General features: G+C 31.6%; 1 protein-coding gene across 4 annotated transcripts; it reads right to left on the bottom strand.

Annotated features, from left to right (window-relative positions):
* Positions 1-4,716: 4,716 nt before the first annotated feature.
* On the bottom strand, positions 4,717-26,077 carry LOC143045836 (COP9 signalosome complex subunit 1-like). Of its 4 annotated transcripts, none has more exons than XM_076218626.1 (13): positions 26,014-26,077; positions 15,845-15,934; positions 14,986-15,170; positions 13,681-13,842; positions 12,788-12,923; positions 11,828-11,905; positions 11,312-11,550; positions 10,721-10,826; positions 9,830-9,910; positions 8,501-8,638; positions 7,808-7,894; positions 5,778-5,825; positions 4,717-5,015 (listed from the first exon to the last, which is right to left on the bottom strand). In XM_076218626.1, the coding sequence occupies exons 1-13, from the start codon at positions 26,044-26,046 to the stop codon at positions 4,941-4,943; spliced, it is 1,458 nt and encodes a 485-aa protein (XP_076074741.1). In that variant the 5' UTR covers positions 26,047-26,077; the 3' UTR covers positions 4,717-4,940. The 4 variants fall into 4 exon arrangements, with proteins under 4 accessions (XP_076074741.1, XP_076074743.1, XP_076074740.1 ...); XM_076218628.1 differs by having other exon boundaries at positions 4,717-5,032; positions 25,922-26,065; XM_076218625.1 differs by having other exon boundaries at positions 25,922-26,065.
* Positions 26,078-26,822: the final 745 nt, after the last annotated feature.

The following is a 26,822-nucleotide window of genomic DNA, read 5'->3' as shown; positions in this document are numbered from 1 at the left end:
GAGTTTTGGTCCCAAAAGAATAAGGGGCCCAAAGGGTCCAAAATTAAACTTTGTTTGATTTCATCAAAATGGAATAATTGGGGTTCTTTGATATGCCGAATCTAACTGTCATGACTGTGTATGTAGATTCTTAACTTTTGGTCCCGTTTTCAAATTGGTCTACATTAAGGTCCAAAGGGTCCAAAATTAAACTTAGTTTGATTTTGACAAAAAATGAATCAGTTAGGTTCTTTGATATGCTGAATCTAAAAATGTACTTAGATTCTTGATTATTGGCCCAGTTTTCAAGTTGGTCCAAATCGGGGTCCAAAATTAAACTTTGATTTCATCAAAAATTGAATAAATGGGGTTCTTTGATATACCAAATCTAACTGTGTATGTAGATTCTTCATTTTTGGTCCTGTTTTCAAATTGGTCTACACTAAAGTCCAAAGGGTCCAAAATTAAACTTAGTCTGATTTTAACAAAAATTGAAATCTTGGGGTTCATTGATATGCTGAATCCAAAAATGTACTTAGATTTTTTATTATGGGCCCAGTTTTCAAGTTGGTCCAAATCAGGATCTAAAATTATTATATTAAGTATTGTGCAATAGCAAGTCTTTTCAATTGCACAGTATTGCGCAATGGCAAGAAATATCTAATTGCACAATATTGTGAAATAGCAAATTTTTTTTTAATTAGAGTTATCTTTCTTTGTCCAGAATAGTAAGCAAGAAATATCTAATTGCAAAATATTGTGCAATAGCAAGATTTTTTTTTAATTGGAGTTATCTTTCTTTGTCCAGAATCAACTTAAATCTTTGTTATATACAATATACAATGTATATTCACTTTTTACTACCAACTGATAAATTAAAATAATCTTTACCATTCAGTAATAACAAGCAGTTTTTTTACATCTTAATATTTTATGATGTATTTAAATGAGTAGTTATTGTTGCAAACTCCATTAGAAATTTTAATTGAGATTAGTTTTGGAATAAGGGAAAGGGGGATGTGATTAAAAAAATTGGGTTCAATTTTTCTCATTTGAAATTTCATAAATAAAAAAGAAAATTTCTTCAAACATTTTTTTGAGAGGATTAATATTCAACAGCATAGTGAATTGCTCTAAGAGAAAACAAAAATTTTAAGTTCATTAGAACACATTCATTCTGTGTCAGAAACCTATGCTGTGTCAACTATTTAATCACAATCCAAATTTAGAGCTGAATCCAGCTTGAATGTTGTGTCCATACTTGCCCCAACCGTTCAGGGTTCAACCTCTGCGGTCGTATAAAGCTACGCCCTGCGGAGCATCTGGTCTTATGTTACGAAGTTTCCATATGTCATATTTCCATTGTCCTTGACCTCATTTTCATGGTTCAATGACTACTTGAGTAATTTGATAACTGTATTTAATATGTGTATACTTTGAAAGGTCCTCATGCCCAACAGACAGTTTTTATTTGACCATGACCTCATTTCATATACCAGTGAACAAGGTTAAGTTTTCTTGGTCAAGACCATACATTAGATACACAAGTAGGTCTACTATATTTGGTACATGTATATGGAATGATTGTAAGGTGTTTATGTCCAACTGGTAGGTTCATGAGGTTTCATGGTTCAGTGGTCGAAGTTTTTGACTTAATGACTTTTTATGCCCCATTTATGGGCATAATGTTTTCTTGTCTGTCCCGATTCAGGTTAAAGTTTAGGTCAAGGAAGTTTTTGATGAAGCTGAAGTCAAATCAACATATACATGTTCCTTATGATATGATCTTTCTAATTTTAATGCCAAATTAGAGTTTTTAATCCCATTTTCAAGGTCCACTGAACATAGAAAATGATAATAACGGATGGGGCATCCGTGTGCTAGGGACACATTCTTGTTTTCTAATACTTTATGCAATTGGTCAACTATATTTGGTGTATGGAAATATTTTATGATGTACATGTCTGTCTCATAGGTTTTATTTGACCTTGACCTCATTTTAACTGTTCATTTCTCAGTGTAAATTTTTTTGTGTTTTGGTCTATTTATCTTTAATTATAAGCAAAGATACAACTATATTTGTAGTATGGAAGGATTTTAAGGTGTATATGTCTGTCTGGCAGGTATCATCTGACCTTGGCCTCATTTTTATGGTTCCTTAGTCAATGTTAAGCTTTCATGGTTATTAGATATAGGAATATGTGGTATGAGTGCCAATGAGACAACTGTCCAAGTCACAATTTATAAAAGTAAACCATTAAAGGTCAAGGTACGGTCTTCAACTCAGAGCCTAGACTTACACTGAACAGCAAGCTATTAAGTTTGTTTCTTAGATACTATAAGCAATAGGTCAACTACATGTATATTTAATGCATAGATTGATGTAAGGTCTTATAAGCAATAGGTCAACAATATTTGTTTTATGGAGTACATGTCTGCCTGGAATGGTTCATCTAACCTTGACCCCATTTTCATGGTTCACAAGTCAATGTTTAGTTTTCTTGGTTAAGTCTGTTTCTTAGAAACTATAATCAATACCGGTAGTGAATTAGATGATTGTAGGGTGTACATGTAATTTTTGTTTGGATTATATGACCTTGACCTTATTTTCTTTGATCATGTTAAGTTTATTTGATAGTTGTAGTAAAGCTTTATGTTGAGGAGTATCAACATTATATCAATGACTAGTAAAGAAGGTGAGACATTTAGGTGTGTGCACTCTTGTTGCATTGACAGTAGTTTAATATGGAACAGTGGGGAAAACTTGGAATTGTATTCTAGATGGTTATGAAGAAGCATCCTTAAAGGTCCATGATGGTTTGAATAAATGGTTAATAATGTTTTAAAAACTTTATTTGTAGACTATAGATAATAACACTAACGAAACGAAGTGCATTTATCAGCAAAATATAGCTGTCAAATCGTCAGCAAACTGTGTTTTCCTTTTGGAAGGTGCTTTCATGCTTTTTTTACCTGCTACATTCTATGTCTTTTTTCAAATCCATCAAGGATGTTTTTGTTATCAGTAACAGCATATTAAAATTTTAAGAGGTAAAAATATCCATATGGAAGTGCTGACAAGGGTAACTTGAGATACCATTCAGAAACCATTGGTTCAGGACATAGACAGATTAAAGGACAGACAAATAAATTTCAAAATGTCATCAATTGTTTTAGCACAATCTATCTATATAATACATATAAAATAGATTAAGTTACCTCTTGTAAATTGTTTTGTCTAAACATAAGTTTGATTAAATTAGGTCATCTTCAGATCTTTGGAATGAACTTATAAGAGTTGCTGTTCGAAAATATATAGATATGGTATGATTACCAATGAGATAACTATCATCCTGAGGACATGGATGTAAAAACAACAAAAGGCCACCTACCATATGTCCTTCAACACTGAATAAAACATGTAAAGTGGTCATTTAATCACAGATTCTAAACATCAAATTAGGTAGACTTGGTCAGGTTTCAATTCAAAAGTAGATGTCCAGCAGAATAAGATTCTGATGAATAAGTGTCCAACAGAATAAGATTCTGATGAACAAGTGGCAGAAAAATGCAAATAAATGAAATAAAATAAACTTTTTTGGCTGATGAGCTATTCTGTCCTGGTTAAAAAGACATTGCTGTGAGGCCTTTTCAAAAGACTTGATGCCTACCAGTATTCAAGTATGCTAAGACAACACAAAATAACATAGGTGATCTATATGTGTCCATACACCTTGTGTCAGTTGAATGAATAAAATAATAAAATAATAATCTTACACAAATTATATCTTTATTTAACTTAAACCTCTTAAATTCAGTCTTGTATAAGATTGACATACATAAGAGATAAAATTCATAACTAAAATAATTGGAACTTGAAAGTTTCCAAATCTGGCATTCTACAATACAACCATCCTTCTGCCTGAAGCAATGTCTAAAACTGGAATATCAGATAAACAATCTTGTTGAAATTTTTGAATTCGTCAAAGGTTAATTTCTCATTTGTTTTTACTGATTTTCTTGTAAAGTACATAGCTAACATGACATGCCTAAAGCAAATAGTCTGTGAAAAATCTGATTGTTTTCCACTGAATAATGCCATACTCATAAGATGTTATATATAGATGGAAAAGTACTAGAACAGAATATAAACTTGCAATAGCAGAAGGAGTGTTGCATTAAAACAATTATTTAGATTTATTAAATGTCTCAATTACTGTGAATATCTAAAAACCTTTATCTGGTTCAGTTGCAAAAAGTCCATTACATTATTTTCCTACATTCTCATTCATTCAGATTTTTTTTTAAACTGATGCATGTGGAATTCATTATATTTATCTGTTTCTATGCTGGAAATGAATAGAATAATTTAAAACACAAAGTTGAGAAATATATTTTTCAAGGAAAATGTTATTTCTTCATTGGGCTAAAATTTTAGCTATCCATCTGTGATATTGTAATGGTCCATTCTTTTTTTCCTGAACTGCTTCAAACAAAACTGTACATTCAGTTTTGTAAAATATTTTGTGACAAATAAAGTTCAATAGACTAAAACAAACTTAAATCTACAATATTCTTTGGAGTAAATTTCACTTAAGTTATAAAAAGGTTTCTAGGTATGGACAGTAAATGAAATATAGACTATCGTTCCTGGTGTGTTTCTAATATAAAAAGGGGTACAAATTTGACAATTTCATGAAGATACCTTAAATTGATGCTAAAATAAATGGCACTACATAAAATAAAGAATTTATTAGGATTTTCTGAGTACAGAACATGATTCATTAACCATACAATGACAACATGTGAAATCAGTAACATGTTTTAATGATCACTCATCACGGAATCTCTCGGAAGCTAAAGCTAGCACTTAATAATCCCCCTTTACGGTGGTAGCACTGTAGCAATCACATGGTCCTGAGTCCAATGTTTATCACAGAAACATTTATTTGACACATTTCTCAATTCCTTGCCGAGGATGCTGAACCTGGTGCTATTGACATTTCTCCACCTTGGCCTCCATCTCTGGGCGGACTCTGAATTATAACAAATTCTGTAAAGTTGTTGATATCTAATTATAAAGAATAAATCTACATCTCATATAACCCTTGTTTTCTACACAAACCATAAGAGTTTAACGTTACAAATGCGACAAACAAAGACAATTTATTAGTCTAAGATATTGGTCTTCCATAATCAACAATAAAAAATTTTCTCATACAAGGCCAAAATAATGCCATAAATTCTTTTCACATTATCATTTCTGTAAACCTTGCCTTATCAAGATTGTTATGTTACTTCAGTACACATAATATAAGAATGGCACATAAATAAAACATGAGAGGCACCGTAGTACAGGTCTAAGCATAGAAATATGAAGATCTTAAATAACTAACAATTGTTTTCGGTCCTTAACTTTTTTGTGTTGATGCCATCTTTATAACTTTAATTTACAGTCTGCACCGTAAGCCACTAGTCTGATGCCCTAGCCTAGTAAAATTTTATTTGGTACTAGTGTTTGCAAATAATTGTTTATACATGCAAGAAGATTGTTAGAATATTGGTCTTAGGGATAGTAGATTTTGGTGATGACTAAATTTTCACAAGTTGATTAATGAAAACTCCTGGGTTGTCTAGTATCTTTTAGTTGTTTATGTTGCTGTTTTCTTGACATATAACCCATACCTTTTATTTACATTTGATATTTATTATTAAATACAAAATGTAATCAGTTAAACCATATTTGCTTTTCGACCATTCCCTCAACTTGCTAACTATATGACTATATTTGTACTCACTTTTACATGTACCTGGTTTTTCAGTATAGCTGATCGCAAAATCAAAGCCTGAAAAAAAATTCAAAACAGAATGCAGTGTATCAAGTAAGTGATAAATTTTCCTCAAAACAAATCACTGGTAATAAAATGAAGGTAAAAGTAGCAGGAAAATATAATAAAATTTACACTAAATTCATTTACAGTGCAACTTGCTTAATCTGATCCCCATTGATTTCTATAGTAATCTTTGTTGAAAAAATCCTTGTGTATTCTGAAATCTGTCACTTCCGCAATCTGACACGGTTTTTTATTCCTGATTTTATAAGTTATACCTAATTAATACAGTCTAATCTCATCCTTTGATCTGCTAATCAATAAATTTAGAAAATTAATTATCAAGTGTTACTGTGAATAATGATCACTGAACCGTTAAACTAATTGACACGATTTTGTACATTTAAATTTAAAGACCAGAAGGTAAGTTGAGGCTTGTTAACAGTAACAAGTAAGTTAATGAAAAATATTTTTTTTAATGCAAGTTATTTTCAGTTTCTTAGTCAAAATAATTCAAATATGATGCAACCATGCTACGACACCTTATGTAAATAGTTATCAAAGGTACAAGGATTATAATTTATTATTATATAGATGATGGTGATTTATATGAATTTCCCCTTGTGATAAATTCCGATAATCTCACATGTGAAATAACTCGCCAGACGCATGTTTCGTCTACATAAGACTCATCAGTGACGCTCATATCAAAATATTTATAAAGCCAAATAAGTACAAAGTTGAATAGCATTGAGGATCAAGTAAAAAGATATTTTAGGAAAATGACTCTGGTTCGCCTTCACTAAAACAGACTAGAACGGATTTAAGCTTTACCTTGGACAGTAAAACTACAAAATTATCACAAAAATTAATTTGCGAGTAGAGTGGAATCCGGGTTGCAACAGTGTTGTATGTTTTAAAAAAGGATTTTATAACAAGCAGTATCATACTATGTCGATATTTCTTTAGGAAAAAGTTGTGTTGTTTAAAAGTGAAACCTGAGTATTCTGACACCCTGTACAATCAGACACAATTTGCTGGTCCTTTAGTGTTGGATTAGACAGGTTCCACCAGCAATTTTCCAAAAAAATATTAAGTTTTACACAATTCAGTCACAGATGTTATATATAATATATTTTCTCCTTGTTGGTTCTCATTAACCCCCACTCCTACTTTTTTATCAATATGTGACCTCACAATGCGAAGGTAAATATTAAAATATATTTGGAATATTTACTTTATTGCAATGCAGGAACTTTTTTTCTACATGAGAGGTGTTTGCTTGTAAAAGAGACTTTAAAGGAGAAGGTTCATGAAGGGTTAAAATTGGTCCTAAATTTTTGACGTTTTTAAAATGGGACCAATAAATTACAAATTTTGCATAGAAATACTTGTGATAATACTATCAATACAAAAACATATTTTATTGGCACCTTCCTTTAAAATTTATGAAGCTATGACCCCTGAAGTATACATTATTTGTATTTTACGTCAATTTTGGTCAATTTTTTTCCACAATTTTAATTGTTTTTAAAATAATTAACCTTGGCCTCCATCCACGATCTGAAAAGTCTTTATATTGATGAATTCTATCTCAAAATTGAAATCTTTTGCCTACAAAACATTTTGGATCGTAGGTGGCGGCCAATGTATTCCTAAAGCTTTTAGATCTGAAAATTGCACTAAATCACCATATTTTAACAAAATGTCCAAAATGGCCTCCTTTGAAGAATATAATGTACTTTTTTAAAAAGAACTGATTTATTTAGCATTAAGTCTTTTGAAATAGACCCATTTACGAATCAAATCGTGACCTTTTTGGTGTTTAATGAAATAGTTGATATTTAAGGCCATATTGTGCCATTAGTGAACATTGTCCTTTAAGATGCTATAACTTAATTTGACTTCAACCAATTCAACATCCCCAACCAACGTCATTTTATAGGAATATAGCCAAGCACACACTATTGCTTTGCCTCAACTACAAGATTGTATACCTTTGTTCTTCGTTGATATTCTTTACCCATAGCTAAAGATTTTTCGAATGTGCTACTTCGCTGATCAGTATCTTTGGCATATAGAATCTGAAATTGGTGACAAATCAATCAATGATTAACACAGAATAGATTTAACTAAAAGTATTTTTTTACACAAAAATATACCTTTAGACTCTCAACATTATCACTGACACTTCCCTAGATTTAATTCATGTATAACATACAATACCATATACTACAGACATAACATTTTTCAAATTAAGAAAATAACTCTTTTATTATGCGATTTGAAATGCCCTTAGCAAGAGTGAGTCTTGTGAAAGTATGTGAATAGGTCATAGATTTCATATTATAAACTCCAATGGTTGTTACCTGTTATCTATCTCTTGCAAGAAAATATATCTTACAGAGTGTGATATGAAAATTGAACTAATTTCATTGGCTTATCCAGCATCATGAGAAAATATCATAAGTTCATTGATGACCTTCAAAGGTTAAGACAATGTACATTTCGTCCATGGCAACAAAAATATGTGATTTCTTCAATAAAATAAACAAAACACTCACACTTTTCACCTAAATATCTCTTTTCAATCTAATTTCAATTGTTTGAAGCGTTCAAAGTTTTAAATGTCTGAAGTATAATTTTTATATAAATCTCAAGATTAACTTATCATCCCAAGTTAGACTTACTTTATTATGTGAATCTATCCTAGCATTTATCTGACCATCTAATATTAATTGCATCAATTCATCTTCTAAATCAGTTATAGTTGTATTGAATGCCTCCGCCATCTTCCTCATGTCAGCCGATAAATAAGGACTAAAATACTATAAGTAATAGATACTCAATAAACATCTTTATTCATCTTTCCTGACAATTAGCAGTTAATACAAAATTCAACTGAACATTATATATTGATCAATACTGTGTTCAGTATTTACTTTTAAATGTTTCTCTAAATTTTGATCATTTTGATTAATCTATTCGTCTATTGCTTTGTGATCCTTCTAGATGCTCTATCCGTTGTGTTTGTCTATGTTATCTTTGTTTGGTGTCTTTGTTATATTTTTTGTTGTGATGTTTTGTGTTGGAAAAGATTTTCTATTTCATTCTTATAATCATTAACAATCAATCTAGTGTGCTTTTGTTTTGTTGATCTAATTTGGGGTGGGTGGGATTGGGAGTGGTTAATTATTTGGAATAACTTTTCGATTGTACATGTATCTACCAAATATCTTTCTATTTTCTTCCTTTACAATTATTGAGGTTCAAAAAAGGAGATATCAAATTCACCATCTTAAACTGTATGTTTCTTTTAATCAATAAAGAAACAAATTAAACTACTTGGCCAGTTTACCAGGATATATATATATATAAAAGAGTTTATCTAAAAATGAGGGTACTTGTTATATGGCCTTCCAAATACCGTTTCGATCCCTAACATCACTGAAGAGACATTTATTGTCGAAATCCGGATCTGGTGTACTTAAAAAATATTGACACCGTATGTTTGTGGCATAACATCGTGGCCACAAGTTAAACTTTTATTTCTGTTTAGTATTAAATTTATATTAAGATCCATTTTGTTACATCTTGTGATCAATTTTATTTGGCAATCGCCAATGGCAGTCAGCAGGGTTAAAGAACATCAGTTGTTCGACCTGTTAGTCAAATGCGTTTTGTTTAAATATACTTTTTCACCTTTTTGGTCTTTTGGAAAATGTTGTTTGTGCTGTTTTTTTACCCTTCTACAAAGAAATTTGTTTACATGCACACTTATAAAAATTGCGGTTTTTATCCAACGCAATCATAGGTTTGAACGTAGTTTTCAATTTAGACTCGTTTATATATATATATATTCACACTAGTTACCTTTACATATGCATGCAATATGCTTCAAATAATAAATGTAACTTTTGCAATTAAGGATCTATGATGGAAGATTCTATTTTAATGTGTTATTTCATGTTATTATATCACGTCTTACAATCATGACAGAATGTATAGTTATGTCCTACCTGACATAAAGCTCTGTTTCGTATCTGTGTATAAAGTGTATTCACATGTGATGCTAGGTACATATCTAGTAGTAAGGTATCCTGCAAACAAACAAACAAAATCTAGTATATTATCTTTAAGACATCCTTCAATGTTCTGCTTTTTAAAACTATGTTTCAGAATTTCAAAGCCAAGAATTGAAGAACTATGTAGGAAATATATCAGTAATATTGGATCACCCTCTTTGATATTCAACACTAACACTATTGGTATGACAAATAAACTGTTTACATTTGTATGTAATTTTGGTATTAAATGCAACTGTCTAAATAAAACTTGCAATACTTTAACATTAATCGTACATAAGCAATTTTTTTTAAATCAACAGTTTGAACAGCAATTATGACAGAATGGTTATGATTGACAAATCTTCACTAACATCAGTAATTATTTCATGCATTTTCAAAATGATAACTTGAGAAATAGTTTATCTAGCTTTATACAAGATATGGTTCACTAAGTACAATTTTTTATTTGTTAATTTGGAAGTCACCCTATTATTTTAACTTCCAGTCAACAAATCTTTGCACTTTCTTTGATATACTAAGGTGTGTATCAGCAAAGTAAAATATCAATTTCATATCAAAGCATTGACTTAGAAATGTATTAACCAATACCTTACATTATAGAGGTGAACATACCTCACACTGTTGTAGGCTGTATGGTTACCTATAGTTCTTAATTTCTGTGTTATTTAGTTTCGTGTGAAAAGTTGTCTCATTGGCAATCATACTGTATCTTCATATTATATTTATCAAGACCACAAAGACAGTTGATTGAATTAAACAAATTAGCATGCATGATGCATCTCATTATTCATTTAAATACATTCTGACATCATATTTTCTTACCTTTATTTCTGTTAAAAGTCGTAAACACTGTGCATAACTAGATTCATAAAATTTGTGTATAATATCTCTAAGTTGTGGCTCTAATTCTAAGAACAATTTAAATGAACTGAAATAAAAGAAATATTGATAATATATTATTTTCAACATTAAACTACTTTTTTTGGGACTAAAAGAAACTTTGATTTTTGTTTTTTTTTGTACTCTTTAGGCAAAGTTACATTATTTACCTATGACAATACATTGTATATTTTATTACCATAACAATCATTAAGTCACAATATTAAATAAAAAATAAAATGTAAATGACTCACTGCCTAAATTCAAACCGTGTCTGTGTGTTGTTTTTCTAAGCATTGTGTAAAAGTATAAAAGGGACATAACTTCAGAACAGCAAATAACTCACTGCCTAAATTAGAACTATGTCTGCAAGTTTTGGTTCTCAGCGTTGTGTTTTAGTTTAATTAAATTTGGATAAGAGGGCTGAAATGAATATGGGATGGATGGAAAGAAGAACAGACAGTTCAGGATATTACTTAATGCCTTCATTGCCTACTGCGGAAGCATAAATCTGTTATTCTATACAATACATACCCACTAGATATAACATTTTTCTGTAATTCTGACCTATCAAATGATGCTAACGCGCACAATGCACCATAAGTGGCTACACTACTAGGTGATAATAACTCGGGGAAATCACAATAATCAAAGTTTGCTTGAAGGAAATATTTGGCTGCTGATTTGTATTTCTTTGTAGCCAGATCTGCTAGTCCTGCAGCACACTTTAATTTTGTTAACACTGATTGTCCACCATCTTTAGCATGTGCATGCTGGAAAAAATAAAAGAATTTTTTTTTATGACTTATTCATTAAATAGGTAGTTACAGGAGGCAAAGAATTTGACACTTCATAATTTCATTGTAGATAAAATGCAGAACTCAGAAAAAAACAGTTGTTTGCAAAAAATAAATCAAACACTTATATGGAATAGATCTGATAGTGTACAATGGTTCTACATCTTCACAAATCATTATAATTACTAGACATGTCATCAAGTGACTAACAGCTTTTTTCTTTCTTTCTTTGCATATTATTTACTATACTAACCTCCGTCATTTCTGGGGTGCTCTCTGCTTTGTTCACATAACTCTGTACATGGGACCAGTTCTGTAAGTATACACTAACCTGTGGAAAGAAAATGATGAAATGATATGTTTGTACAAATGTATGGTGTTATCAAAGGTGATCATATTAAATAAACAACCTAACATCTCATACTTTTCATACTCCTTTGCTAGTGCAGACTAGAGCTCAGTGTAGTGGTTGTTGCATTTGCGAATCTAGATTTTTTTTCTATTTTCTATTCCCAAGTCACAGTAAATAGATCATGTCAGAGAGTATTTTAAGATTTTGCATTTAACTGCAGTATGTACAAATATGAACTGACGATCTAATACTATTTTCTGAAATATGTTTGAATAAATTGTTTTAAAATAGATGTAGATTTCTATAGAAAGCATGTGTAATTGAAGAAAAACATTCTTGAAATCATATAACTTCTTGAAACCAATAAATAGATTTTTCTTCAAAATTGAATCATTGTTGCTGAATAATTGTTTTGTTTGATTGGTCTAGTAATAAGAGGGTCAACAACTTGGTAATTGAAATAAAAGATCACACTGACGACATTACAAATCAGTTGAATTAGCATGTCTATTTATAGTCTGGATTTTAATATTTGTGTTTTTATTTTATGAAATCACACACTGAATCAAGTGTACATATATCTCTGCATGCTATGTCTTTCCTTCTGAATCTGCTGTCATTTTCTTATTGTTTTTTTTTCTAACAGACTATCATGTTAGCAGCTAGAAGGCTGTCAGACTAGAGAGTATAATATTTTCTCAGTTTTATTGATGTGTTATTAACCACTTTAAAACGCCACAACATGACACTTATTGGGATATTTTGTTGTATTTTTTCACTAAGAACATTACTGATATATAAACAAAAAGTGAAGTTAGTGAACCTATACTTACATGCATTAAGCATCATTAAAATGTTTACCTTTATAACATTTAAACACATGTTAACGACATGTTTAGGACTGGTACAATAATCTCTAGCTCTGGAGTAACATTTTAATGCATTACTTAAATCTCCACAATCTAAATAATGGTCTCCTAAGTCATCATGGCCACGTCTAAAATAAAAGAAACAAATTACTGATGCTTATAAGAGTAGGATGTTTAAAAGTTCAATTAAAGGCATACATGTATGTTATCTATGATGTTTTTGAATATAAATATAATCACATGTAAATGGTAGTCTTTTATCTGTTGATATTTTTATAGATCATTTTTGTCAACTTACTGAATTTAATAAATAAACCTCAATGAATAAAAAAAAATTTGAAGGTAAAAATACAAGACTAGGCAAATATCCTTCTATTCTTAACCAGACATCTACTGCACTTACAAACTAATATAATCAGAATGAATGACTCTACAAAATGCTCACACATGTCTTTTGACCTTTGATCTTGAAATTTACTAAGTTGCAAACTCTCCTTCAAGACAATCACTTGATGTTGTTAGATAGTGATTATATGATCTTACTTCTTAATTTTATGTTCTTATCAACAAAGCAGAAAATCCAATTTTAAAGTCTTAGTTTTTAATAGGCTTTGTGTCGAATCACATCATGCACAATATTTAGAGTAACTTTAAAAGGACCATAAGCAATGTTTGTAAGATAGTTTAGATGTAATGGACAAACTTTGATATTAGATTTTATGAAAGATGAGAACTCAATTGTTCATCTAGCAGTTTTACTCCCATACATACAAATGGACAGATATAACATAATGCTATACACTATAATGGAGATGTCAAAAAAATAGTTGTGATGTGATTAAATATTAAAAAAATTCTCCTCTAACCACTCTGTAAGATACTGACCTTATGCTTTCTTTGATGGAATTACTTTTGTAGTTTTTAAGATCTGTATCTAGTTTTTCCAATTTGAGAGCAGCTTTCTTTGATGTTATTTCTATCCACTGTGTATCTAGACCAGGAACATTGTGAACAATACCTGCCACTGCATCTGGTAAACTGGATGATCTAGAATTTAAATAACATAAATATACATGAACTTGAAGAAATGCTATATACATGTACATGATTAACATTTTCTGAGTTTTTCACTCAACTTAATCTCAACAAGAACGTGTCCATAGTACACAGATGCCCCACTCGCACAATCATTTTCTATGTTTAGTGGACTGTGAAATTGGAATAAAAACTCTAATTAGGCATATAAATTACAATGATCATATTACAGGGAACATGTATACTAAGATTCAAGTTGAGTAGACTTCAATTTCATCAAAAACTACCTTGACCAAAAACTTTAACCTGAAGCGGGACAGACGGACGGACGAACAGACGGAGGAATGAACGCACAGACCAGAAAACATAATGCCCCTTTACTATCGTAGGTGGGGCATAAAAATGAAAACCGTTGTAAAGGAAAAAGGTATTGTAAGGCTACTTTACCTCTTGAATTTGAATATCACATTTTTTTTTAACAGTTCACTGTAATTAGTTCCAAATAAATAAATTTGGTATAAAAATATTCTTAAATTTGATGTAACTTGTTGAAAGAGATATTTTTAGGTTGGTTCTTTTCTTTTTATTTATTTGTTGTCATACGACTGTTTGACATTGTTGTAAAAGATACTAGGAAATCAAATAAATCTCATAACATTACCATGATTACAATGTGATAAGACATTTTTGTTTGATGTTACCAGCATGGCTTCCTTAAAAACAAAACCTCTTTGTGATCATGGAGGTTTATCTGTCTCTTTGTTCTTTGGACCCCTGTCACAGGTTTTGGTCAAGCATGAACAAAACTTTTTGCAAATACATCGCCCTTAACTAGTGTATAGAAATCAATGATGTGAACTTGTTTAAGGAAATATTTTGTCATGGTTGATCATTATGAAACAACCACTCAAATAGCATCTGTTCTGGTTCAGACCTAATCTTTTTTCAAGTAAATTTAAATCCTTACTCCTGACTATAGAACAAGATCTTTATTTAAGCTGAAGTTGAAAATGTAGGTTAAACAATTGTAGCACAAAATATCCTAACAGTATAAATAGAAATTTCTTAATTCAGCACAATAAATTTGCTGATGAACAATAAGTATGAACTACTATCTGGTGTGCTACCATTGCTTATAAATGCCATTATACTTACGAAGATACTGCCTCTTGGAGCTTTCTATGAACTTGTTGATAAAGATTTGTATTGTATGTTGTGAGGACATAAGACAAAGCCATTCTAAGTGCTTCAACCTTCAATGGTGGACAGTGATCAGATATAAATAGTAATCTATTAAGTTTGGCTAATCCTGAATACTGACTGGCATACTGCTCTAGATCCTTCAAAATATAACAAATAGACATGTATGTTACATGTGCCTAATTTATATGGTTTACAGATTATGAGGTTATTGTTTTTACCCTGCAGTTTACTTCAGAACTGTAAACCTAACATTCAGTAATCACTAAGTTTTAACTGATGTGGCTTTTAAAAGTTTTCTTAAAAAAGCAAATAAATAATGAAGGTGAGAAACCAAATTATATTTCATTTTGTACTGTTTAATTTGTTCAAATAATAAATGCATAGTAATAATTGATTACAAGCTAATCCTTACCAGATAGAACAGCAAAAACTTTGACGCTCAGTAAATTGTGACATCTGTACATCATTGTACATGTAAGTGCATATTGAACATTTGTTAATTACTGAAAGGTATTGAAAGGTGCTTTCATAAACTACCAAGCTTAAAGAATTGGATCTAAATCAGATTTAATATTCGTAACTCATTGGAATAACAACATATCAATGATTGAAGAAACATTATCCATTTACAATACATGTACATTTAATTTGTAGACGATAACCTTGTTGCCAAAGCCTTTTGGAAGGACTCTGTATATTTTGTGTAAATGTAATTTTGAAAAAATATATGTCCTTTTCCTATCCCTGATAAAAACACTATGTAAATAATCAATGAATTTGACAAATAAAGTATTGGTAAAAGTTTACTTACTATAGAAGAATTTTCAACAACAAACTGATCCTCCTCTACGTTATCATTTTCTTCCACCTGTCCATCTACCTGCATTGGTTCTGCAGCTCCCTAAATTAAAGAAAGGTTTATATTTACATTAGATGTTTTGAACAAAACTAAGATATTATTGTAACTGTTATCCAACTCATTTATTATAGGCCGCTTCTTATTTCATGTTTCTAACCTTCCAAACCCTGATGATTTTGACTGTTTGAGAACAAAATTTTGAAAATCTACATGTAGTTTGAATGAATAACAGTGAGTTGGGTTATTGGTCAGTGAATATTACTAGACCGACAGGATAAACTTAAGTGATACAAGTAGTCATAAACAATGTCAATGAAAATATATTCAAGAAGCCACACTTATTATTTAATGTTCAAAGATATTAAATTCTAGATTCGGGGAGAAACAAGTCTAGGGCTGAGTAGGGCAATTAATGAAATAATCGATGTCAACAAACTTTGAGTTGCTAAATTTTCAGGGGATCTGATCATCAACTATAAGAAGAAGTCAAGTTTCTAGAGAGCTGCTACAGTTGTACATGTATTCAAGAGTTGCCTTTTTTATACATTCTTTTAATAAAACACAAAATTCAATATGTTAGCATACTAAAAATATTTCAATTAAATTTTAAATGGTGATTTCAGGGCTCACACTACTTCAGAATTATAGGGAGAAGTGACTTCTCTTTTTGAAACTGATAGGGAGAAGTGGTGAGATTTGAAAGAGAAGTGCTCATTTGCGCAGTTCGCTACAATGTTTGGATTTTACAATAGTATAAAGGGCCATGTGTAAATAATGTTCTTTTTATATTGTTCAATTCATATCTGAGTAAAAAAATTACAATTAAAGTAACATTTGAAATTAAAAGATGTTTAAGTTTTACTAAGGTTCTTGTGAGAAACTACCACCTAAATATCTAGCACTAAAAAAAAAAAAAAAAATATTTTAGAAAATGTAAAGAAATTATAATATATCAATTACAATTTAATTAAAATTTATCTTGTGTATGAAATTCAGTGTTTTTCTTAAAAAAAATATAAAAGTTATTAAGCTGGGCCATAATATATTGATATTAGTATAATCATGATAATGGTCTCAGAGTTAAGCAACTTTAATCAATAGTTTGAAACAATCCATAAAAAATATAGGGAATTATATACACCAATCAATTAGATGTAACCAAAAGTCTCTTAATGAGTGTGGAATGCGTAATTTTTCCCTTTGGGATCAATATTCTTCTGTCAGCTGTTCCATCCGTGCGTCTGTAGTAATTATTGTAAATGTACGGATTTCGGTCATAGCTGGTCCGGTTCAGATCCGTAGTTAAGAACTCGGTCAATGGGCTGGCGGACGAATGCAAGAAAATTTACAAAAATAAACGATGTTTGACATAATTACGATACTGTTGTCAAGTCATTAAAGATTGCATATTTTGGCGTTAATATTGAGTCACTGATAAGGTCTTTGCATCGGAACTAAACACATTTATTCTAAAAACAGTTGTTGGCATGACACGGGTTATGTTCTTCTCATATATGTTATGATGGTATGATACTAAATCCCTAACGGGAAGGATTGTGCCTGATGTTCATATGATGAAATCATAATCTTTCAGTCAGTTTAATTGAAGTCTGGAGCTGGCATGTCAGTTAACTGCTAGTAGTCTGTTGTTATTTATGTATTATTGTCATTTTGTTTATTTTCTTTGGTTACATCTTCTGACATCAGACTCTGACTTCTCTTGAACTGAATTTTAATGTGCGTATTGTTATGCGTTTACTTTTCTACATTGGTTAGAGGTATAGGGGGAGGGTTGAGATCTCACAAACATGTTTAACCCCGCCGCATTTTTGCGCCTGTCCCAAGTCAGGAGCCTCTGGCCTTTGTTAGTCTTGTATTTTTTTAATTTAAGTTTCTTGTGTACAATTTGGAAATTAGTATGGCGTTCATTATCACTGGACTAGTATATATTTGTTTAGGGGCCAGCTGAAGGACGCCTCCGGGTGTGGGAATTTCTCGCTACATTGAAGACCTGTTGGTGACCCTCTGCTGTTGTTTTTTAATTGGTCTGGTTGTTGTCTCTTTGACACATTCCCCATTTCCATTCTCAATTTTATTGATGTTTGACAAGTTATTTGGAAAGGAACATGACGTTTTTAATGCAATAAATGGATTAAACATTTACTGGAGGCAACTTTTGTCAAGTTTAAATGAAGTAACAAACTTATTTTGCCGCGGAAATTTAGGTTGATGTATGTTTTCGAGTAACAAGCACCGGAACTTGCGGATATGCACGAAGTGATAAAAAGTTGTATTTTTATCAAAATACCTGCTACACACTGCGAAGACAATGCTTCAACCTCTTTTCTAAAGATAATGAATCGTTTATGTCTGAATTTCTTTAATTATCAATAAAAAATTGATGTTTCATCAACTTGGTAAAAATTGAAAATGTTCGATGACGGAAGCGACTGAAAGCGAGTATCGTCAAGAACAGGGCGACTTGTTTTCGCTTTTGCGGGTCGGGGAAAGCGAAGTGACGGTCGGGAAGGCAACTTCTTCGCCAAAGTCGCCTGGTAGCGTGAGCCCTGGATTTATTCCAATAATTTCACTAGTCATATTTATGTAGTCACTTCCAAAAAATTCTCTGTATAGAAAAAGGTATGTAAGGCCAAATAAAACTAGAGGCTCTAAAGAGCCTGTGTCATGTAAAATAAGGTTAAAATCATAATTTATAGTATAAGATATCATTAGATACTATAATAATATCTAAGATAATAGCAAAAAACTGCAAAATTTCCATAAAACTACTACATGTAACTCAGGGGCAGCAACCCAACAACAGGTTCTCAGATTTGTCTGAAAATTTCAGGGCAGATATATCTAAATCTGATGAACATTTTTGCCACCAGTCAGATTTGCTGTAAATGCTTCAATTTCAGAGATAGAAACCAAAAACTGCATTTTACCCTATGTACTATTTTAAGCCATGTCTGAAATCTTGGTTCGCAGGTAAGGTCATCGGTCACATTTTTTAAACTAGATACTCTTATGATGATTGTGGAGAAGTTTGGTTACATTTGGTCTTAGTAGGTTCAGAGAAAAAGATTTTTGTAAAAGATTACAAAAATTTAAGAAAAATTGACTATAAAGGTGTAATACCACCAAATCATGGTACGTCACATCCGGTTGTATACGAAAGTAGGTCTAAAAAAATATTCCCTTGAATTTGACAGTTGTAGGTAATTAATCCTACATTTTATTGCAGTAAAAACATTTCTGTGTCATAAACATACGTCTTGGGTATTTCAAAACACCATTATTTTTTATTTGGAATTTCTATAGAAAAGTTTGTAATCTTGAGGTTACATGGTGACTAAACCTTGTACACAGATAAAATAAGGGGAGACATTTGATTGGTTAACTTCCAATGACAGTGTTCTCCCCAGGATTTTTTTAAGGTGCAAAATTCAAGGGCGCGTAACTCTATTTTTAGAGTGAACTTTTGTGATCTGAAGCAATCAGTCATTAATCCATGACATGCAATATGAATTATAATGCTTTGTGTTATGTGTTTGATAATGCAGAGTATTTAATAATGAATTACAAGAATATATATATATATATATATATATATATATATCAAATAAATTGATTTTAAACACAAAAGTTATTTATAAGTCAAAATATAAATATATATTCATCTCTGTACTCTCTGCTCCTTCTAGGGATAATGTTTCAAGAAAGTGTTATTTTGTTGGACAGTCTGTTCCTCAATTTTGTCTTTGTTTATCCTCTTTAGGGTTGAAAACCCCCTCTCACAATAACTTTTGCTAATTATACCCCTTTAACATTTGTAAGCCATGCAAACTCAGACAGCCACTTCTATACTATTAAACGAGAAGACCTCATTTTGGGTGTCGCTTCTCTTCTTTCCACAATAAATTAATCAACACACCTCTGTGTCCTATAGGTACAGTGTATAGTCGTATTTGTCATCCATTTATATGATTATTCAGATTGAGTTATTTTGGGAGAAAAACGAGAAAAAAGGCATCCGGATATTGTCCCGTCTTTGGACGAAATTTTAAGTCAGATTAGACTTCCGGTTTGCGTTTTTCTGTATACTTTGAACATACATATACTACGAATAAAGTGTATTTTAATTCTATCTGCTATCATTTTCAAGTTTACTATCCACGGCGGTCACAGAGTTTATTAAATGGAGAGGGTCTGTATACTATATCAATTGACCACCATGGATCGATCAGTAAACTTGGAATTGAAAGTAAATACACTTTATTTATATAGCAATGAATGTTCATAATATACAGATAAGCGCTAAAATTATTCATGTGAACTTTTGATACCTTTTCTGAAATTCTCCAGTCATTAAATCTTTTACAAAATTCATTTATTACAACAACAAAAAAAGATGTGGTATGATTGCCATGTTGAGACAACTCTCCACAAGAGACCAAAATGACACAGAAATTAATAACTATAGGTCACCGAACGGCCTTCAACAACGAGCAAAGCCCATACCGAATACTCAGCTTTTAAAGGCCCCGAAATGACAATGTAAAACAATTCAAACGAGAAAACTAGCGGCCATATTTATGTACAAAAAATGAACGAAAAACAAATATGTAACACATAAACAGAGACATATAATACTTTTATATATCTCTGACATAAACAAACGACAACCACTGAATTACAAGTTCCTTACTTAAATGATCATAACATACTAAATGTATGTTCATATTGAAATTGATAGAAAACCAAAAATTGGGAATTTTGGAAATGAAGAAGGAGGGATAAAAAAAACATTTTCCTGTCCCCAATAACCTATGACTTATGATACATTTGCTGAAATTCTCCAGTCATTCAATATTTTACAAAATTCTTCCAACAACACTTTACATACTTTAAACTACGGTATGAATGCCTGCGATTTCGCGGGTGTGTTCTAGTGTCATTGAAACCAGAAACATGGTGCTTGCTGTTATCACTTGCTAAAACTTTAGCTAGGTTGAATTGGGATTAGGAGAAGCAATGACATCTGCTTATACTGACAGTGAAGAGGAAGGTGTATTCCCCTTTTCATTAGAAGTCATTAGGCTGAAAAAAAACTTCTACTTTGTCTTCCATCATCTGCCTTTTGCTTAGAAGTCACCCTTTTGTTATTTGCAGAGAACATGTTCATTCAGAATTCATAAAATTGAATATGGTTAAGATATTTGATCATATTTGGTATACAACTTTTTAAAACAAAAATATGTTAATGAACAGCTGACAAGTTTCCGTAGTTTTACATTACGCTTCCGTGTGTATTATTGTTAAAACCTATCTCTGGCAGGTAGATATAAACGAAACTTTGAAAGTTTTTTTTTAAGTTAAGACCATTGAAATTATCAACTAGTGACATTATATAGAAGCTGCAGCAATTCCGTACCCGTGTTGATTGTCACATATTTCCCGACGAACGGAATTTTATTTTTTATTTCTAAAAACACGACAGTTTGAGACAATTTACCTTGCAAGTAACATTTTTTCACTTTATATTAAAATAAATCACTTCTCTTTATCTTTAATCAAAGTTTATTTTATTTTTTTCAATTACAAATACTCTCATTCACAAAAATCGTTATTTAAATGGTCAAGTGATCACACACACAATGCGTAAATACAATGTATTTGCGATCTATTTCTTCAATTTCTGCACTGAAGTTTTTATTTTTTTTTATTTTCTTCTACAAATATCTATCTTCTTGATGATCATGTACGCTATTACATGATAACTTAGTCCGATAAGGCTGAGATAAGCGTGGCTCAGGTAAAACTAATTATCAGTTATTGCGTAACACTGACCGACATCTCAGCGGTGATCAGCAACTTGACAATTTTAACCAACATTTATAATGAAAATGTGAAAATTAACATGCTGCGAAATCAAGTATTAAGGAACAGCGGACAATTAAGACGCTGCAGGATCTTCGAAAATATTATGACATATATTAAAACATATCGGCCTGGGGAGAACACTGAATGATGGTTATTTTCTTATATGCAATGAAATGTTATGTGAATTTTTTCTATACATGTAGTACTGGACAGGATAAAACTTTACTCATGCCAAGTATTTCTTTATTTAAAACAAAGATAAATTCTGCACATTTTTTTGAAAAGTGCAAATTTAACAAAGACTAATAGGGGAAAATCAATGGTGGTATTACACCTAAAGGGCAATAACTCCTGAAGGGGTCAACTGACCATTTTTTTACTTATTAGTAGATCTTACTTTGCTGAACATTATTGCTGTTTACAGTTTAACTCTATCTATAATAATATTCAAGATAATAACAAAAAACGGCAAATTTTCCTTAAAATTACCAATAAAGGGGTAGCAACCCAACAACGGGTTGTCTGATTCATCTGAAAATTACAGGGCAGATAGATCTTGACTTGATAAACAACTAACCCGTGTTAGATTTGCTCTAAATGCTTTGGTTTCAGAGTTATAAGCCAAAATCTATATTTTACCCCCATGTTCTATTTTTAGCCATGGTGGCCATCTTGGTTGACTGGCTGGGTCAACAGACACATTTTTTAAACTACATACCCTAATGATAATTTTGGACATGTTTGGTTATATTTGACTTAGTTCAAATGTAGGTTCAGAGGAGAAGATGTATGTAAAAGATTACAAAAATTTACAAAATTGTTGAAAATTGACTATAAAGGGCAATTACTCCTTGAGGGGTCAATTGACCATTTTGATCATGTTGAATTATTTGTAGATCTTACTTAACTGAACATTATTGCTGTTCACAGTTTACCTCTATCTATAATAATATTCAAGATAACCAAAAATGGCAAAATTTCCTTAAAATTACCAATTTAGGGGCAGCAACCCAACAACGGGTTCTCGGATTCATCTGAAAAATTGAGAGCACCCTGAAAGTAATTATGTTTTATGGCCTCAACAAAGAACAAACGACATATAAATGTAATGTTGGTGTGCTACTCGCTATACATTAACTTTAAATTCTATATATTACATGAATGTATGTATCAAATACAAACATAACTAGAGGCTCTAAAGAGCCTGTGTCGCTCACCTTGGTCTATGTGAATATTAAACAATGGACACAGATGGATTCATGACAAAATTGTGTTTTGGTGATGGTGATGTGTTTGTAGATCTTACTTTACTAAACATTCTTGCTGCTTACAATTATCTCTATCTATAACAGTACTTTCTGTTGAAAATGTTATTGAAAATCTTCAAATTTTAAGAAAGTTGTTAAAAATTGACTATGCAGGGCAATAACTCCTTAGGGGGTCAATTGACTATTTTGGTCATAGTGGCTTATTTTTAGTTCTTACTTTGCTGTACATTATTGCTGTTTACAGTTTATATCTATCTATAATAATATTCAAGATAACAAAAAAACAGTAAAATTTCCTCAAAATTACCAATTCAGGGGCAGCAACCTAACAACCGATTATCTGATTCATCTGAAAATTCCAGGGCAGATAGATCGTGACCTGATCAACAATTTTACTTCCTGTCAGATTTGCTCTTAATGCTTTGGTTTTTGAGTTATAAGCCAAAAACTGCATTTTACCCCCATGTTCTATTTTTAGCCATGGCGGCCATCTTGGTTTGTTGGCCGAGTTACCGGACACATTTTTTTAACTAGATACCCCAATTATGGCTAAGTTTGGTTAAATTTGGCCCAGTAGTTTCAGAGGAGAAGATTTTTCTAAAAGATTACTAAGATTTACGAAAAATAGTTAAAAATTGACTATAAAGGGCAATAACTCCTAAAGTGGTCAACTGACCATTTTGGTCATGTTGACTTATTTGTGGATCTTACTTTGCTGAACATTATTGCTTTTTACAGTTTATCTCTATCTATAATAACATTCAAGATAATAACCAAAAACAGCAAAATTTCCTTAAAATTATCAATTCAGGGGCAGCAACCCAACAACGGGTTGTTCGATTCATCTGAAAATTTCAGGGCAGATAGATCTTGACCTGATGAACAATTTCACCCCTGACAGATTTGCTCTAAATGCTTTGGTTTTTGAGTTATAAGCCAAAAACTGCATTTTACCCCTATGTTCTATTTTTAGCCATGGCGGCCATCTTGTTGGTTGGCTGGGTCACGCCACACATTTTTTAAACTAGAAACCCCAATGATGATTGTGGCCAAGTTTGGATTAATTTGTCCCAGTAGTTTCAGAGGAGAAGATTTTTGTAAAAGATTACTAACATTTACGAAAAATGGTTAAAAATGGACTAAAAAGGGCAATAACTCCTAAAGGGGTCAACTGACCATTTCGGTCACGTTGACTTATTTGTAAATCTTACTTTGCTGAACATTATTGCTATTAACAGTTTATCTCTATCTATAATAATATTCAAGATAATAACCAAAAACAGCAAAATTTCCCTAAAATTATCAATTCAGGGGCAGAAACCCAACAACGGGTTGTCCAATTCATCTGAAAATTACAGGGCAGATAGATCTTCACCTGATAAACAATTTTACCCCATGTCAGATTTGCTCTAAATGCTTTGGTTTTTGAGTTATAACCCAAAAACTGCATTTTACCCCTATGTTCTATTTTTAGCCATGGCGGCCATCTTGGTTGGTTGGCCGGGTCACGCCACACATTTTTTAAACTAGATACCCCAATGATGATTGTGGCCAAGTTTGGATTAATTTGGCCCAGTAGTTTCAGAGGAGAAGATTTTTGTAAAAGTTAACGACGACGGACGACGACGACGGACGACGGACGCAAAGTGATGGGAAAAGCTCACTTGGCCCTTCGGGCCAGGTGAGCTAATAACAATAATATAATAACAATTACAAATTCACATTAAATCATCTGTGAATACACATGTCTCTTCTTTAGGCTATAGCGAGAGTCGATGGTCAGAAAGATGACTCACAGGTTTTAAGTGCAAACAAATGGTCATGAATATTCATGAACGTACAACCAACTAAATTTTATGATTATTCAAACACAATTGAAGTCTTTTGTCTAGATATGATCAAATAGGATTTTCTAAATTCTGTTGTCAATAATTTCTTAAACTTTAGTTGTAATTTTTCTTGTTAAATAAAATTTATCATATATTTATTATGAGGAAACAGAATAACACAGGAAAATGAGGTTCTGGTCTGTCTATGTCCAGAAATGTCTCCAGTGTCGCAAACTTTATATTAAACATGGAGCAGATTTGTTTCTGTGTCGAACTGTCATGTTACCATAAATACAATGTACATGGATATAAAGCCCACCATTGATTCTGATTGATAAGACTGGCTTCTCAGAAGAGTGTGCCTTTTATGTGTTATAAAGTATAAATCTGACAAAGAACCAGCTTGAAATTATAGATCGCAACTAAACATGTCAAATTAATATTTGTTTCTAAATTCTATCTTCTTTCCTTGTTGTCTGTTTATTTCTTTGATCATCAAACATGTCAAACTTGGGATTTAATTTATTTTCTACAGAATGATTTTACTGGACTTGTTGGACAAGCTTAGTATGGCTTTTTTGTCTGACCTTTTTTTTCTCTGGTAACGGACAATACACCTTATCGCTATTTGTCAGCCTTTACTGGATATCACACAGGTTCCCGTAAAATTTTGACGTCATAAATCAAAAATTATATCTGACGCCACAATAGAAAAGTGATTGTTGTATGACGCCAAAGTTCAAGTGGCCGGGTTACCTGGGAATAGCGATTAGGTGTATCAAACAAGCGTTATTTTTTAGCTCTTCAAATTTCCCAAATTTCTTAAAAGTTAATTTAGTATCAATCAGAAAATATACTTATACCTAAATTTAAGGTTAAACATGCTTTGTCTCTTTCACATGCAACAGCTGCCCAATGTATTGTTTCTTTAAAAAATATAATAACACACATTATTTCAATATTTAGCTGTATTTTGTTGATATTGTAATTTTTTTTGAGTATGATACCTCGTGCAAGCTTGGTAAACATATAATTTGCAGTTTTACCTTTAGTTTACGAACCATGGCATAACCAGAAAGATTTGGCTGATAACAGACCTGTTCTACAATCATTTTGTTTGCTGTAAGTTACAATTTACCTGCAGTAAACCTTGCTGAAATGACAGCGGCATTTTTCCGGAAGCTTATTGTGTAAACCGGAAGTGAAAATGCGCATATTCAAATAAAATCTGACCACTAACCAGCATATATTTTTATTAAGTTTCAGAAAATAACGGCCATGTAAAAGCGAAACAACCAAAAGATACATTATAATATTTGATTTTGAAAACTTCACATATGCCAAAAACATTATGAGACTGTCGGTTTTTGTGCTTTTTTGTGACATACAATGTATTTATTTTGTTGAGTCTTTTTTTATGCCTTTCTTTGCATTTTTTTGTTACATAGATATGTTTGTTTTTAGAGTGATTAAGATTATATAAACACAATGTTGACTGCTGAAACACCATTTTTTACATTTTTACCTTTTATGTCTGTTTGAATTGTTCACACATCATTGTCAATTTAATGGAACCTGAAGCGACTGTCATACCGAATTGAGAGGCAAGTTAGCTAGCTATAAAACCAGCAACTTCCGAAGCAAGGTTGTCGGCTCTCCGGACATTCCCGAAGTCCTGCATTTAACACATTGATTACCGAGTTTATGAGCTTCGATCCTTGCTTGGAAGTTGTAAAACCAGGTTCAATCCACCATTTTCTAAAATAATAATGCCTGTACCAAGTCAGCAATATCACAGAAAAATTTTGGTTGGTTATATAGAGAATCACTGAAGCGTGACGGAATCCCCCCCCCCCCCTTTATGCAGTCAGTGGGCCCCCTCATATGAAAATTTCTAGATCCGCCACTGCAGTTGTTATTCATTCGGTTGATGTGTTTGAGCTTTTA

The sequence above is a fragment of the Mytilus galloprovincialis genome, chromosome 9 (assembly GCF_965363235.1).
Source record: "Mytilus galloprovincialis chromosome 9, xbMytGall1.hap1.1, whole genome shotgun sequence".
Classification (NCBI taxonomy): Eukaryota; Metazoa; Mollusca; class Bivalvia; order Mytilida; family Mytilidae; genus Mytilus; species Mytilus galloprovincialis.
The sequence above is the reverse complement of the archived record's forward strand: the minus strand, read 5'-3'. Positions and strand labels throughout refer to the sequence as shown.

Excerpts from the sequence above, each read along its gene's own strand:
- LOC143045836 (XM_076218625.1), bottom strand. The coding sequence starts at position 25,987 with ATGATTGTAGAACAGGTCTGTTATCAGCCAAATCTTTCTGGTTATGCC. Across the intron at positions 15,171-15,844 it reads TTGTTGAAAATTCTTCTATA|GATCTAGAGCAGTATGCCAG; the intron begins GTAAGTAAACTT and ends TATATTTTGAAG. Across the intron at positions 5,826-7,807 it reads AATATCAACGAAGAACAAAG|GCTTTGATTTTGCGATCAGC; the intron begins GTATACAATCTT and ends ATTTTTTTTCAG.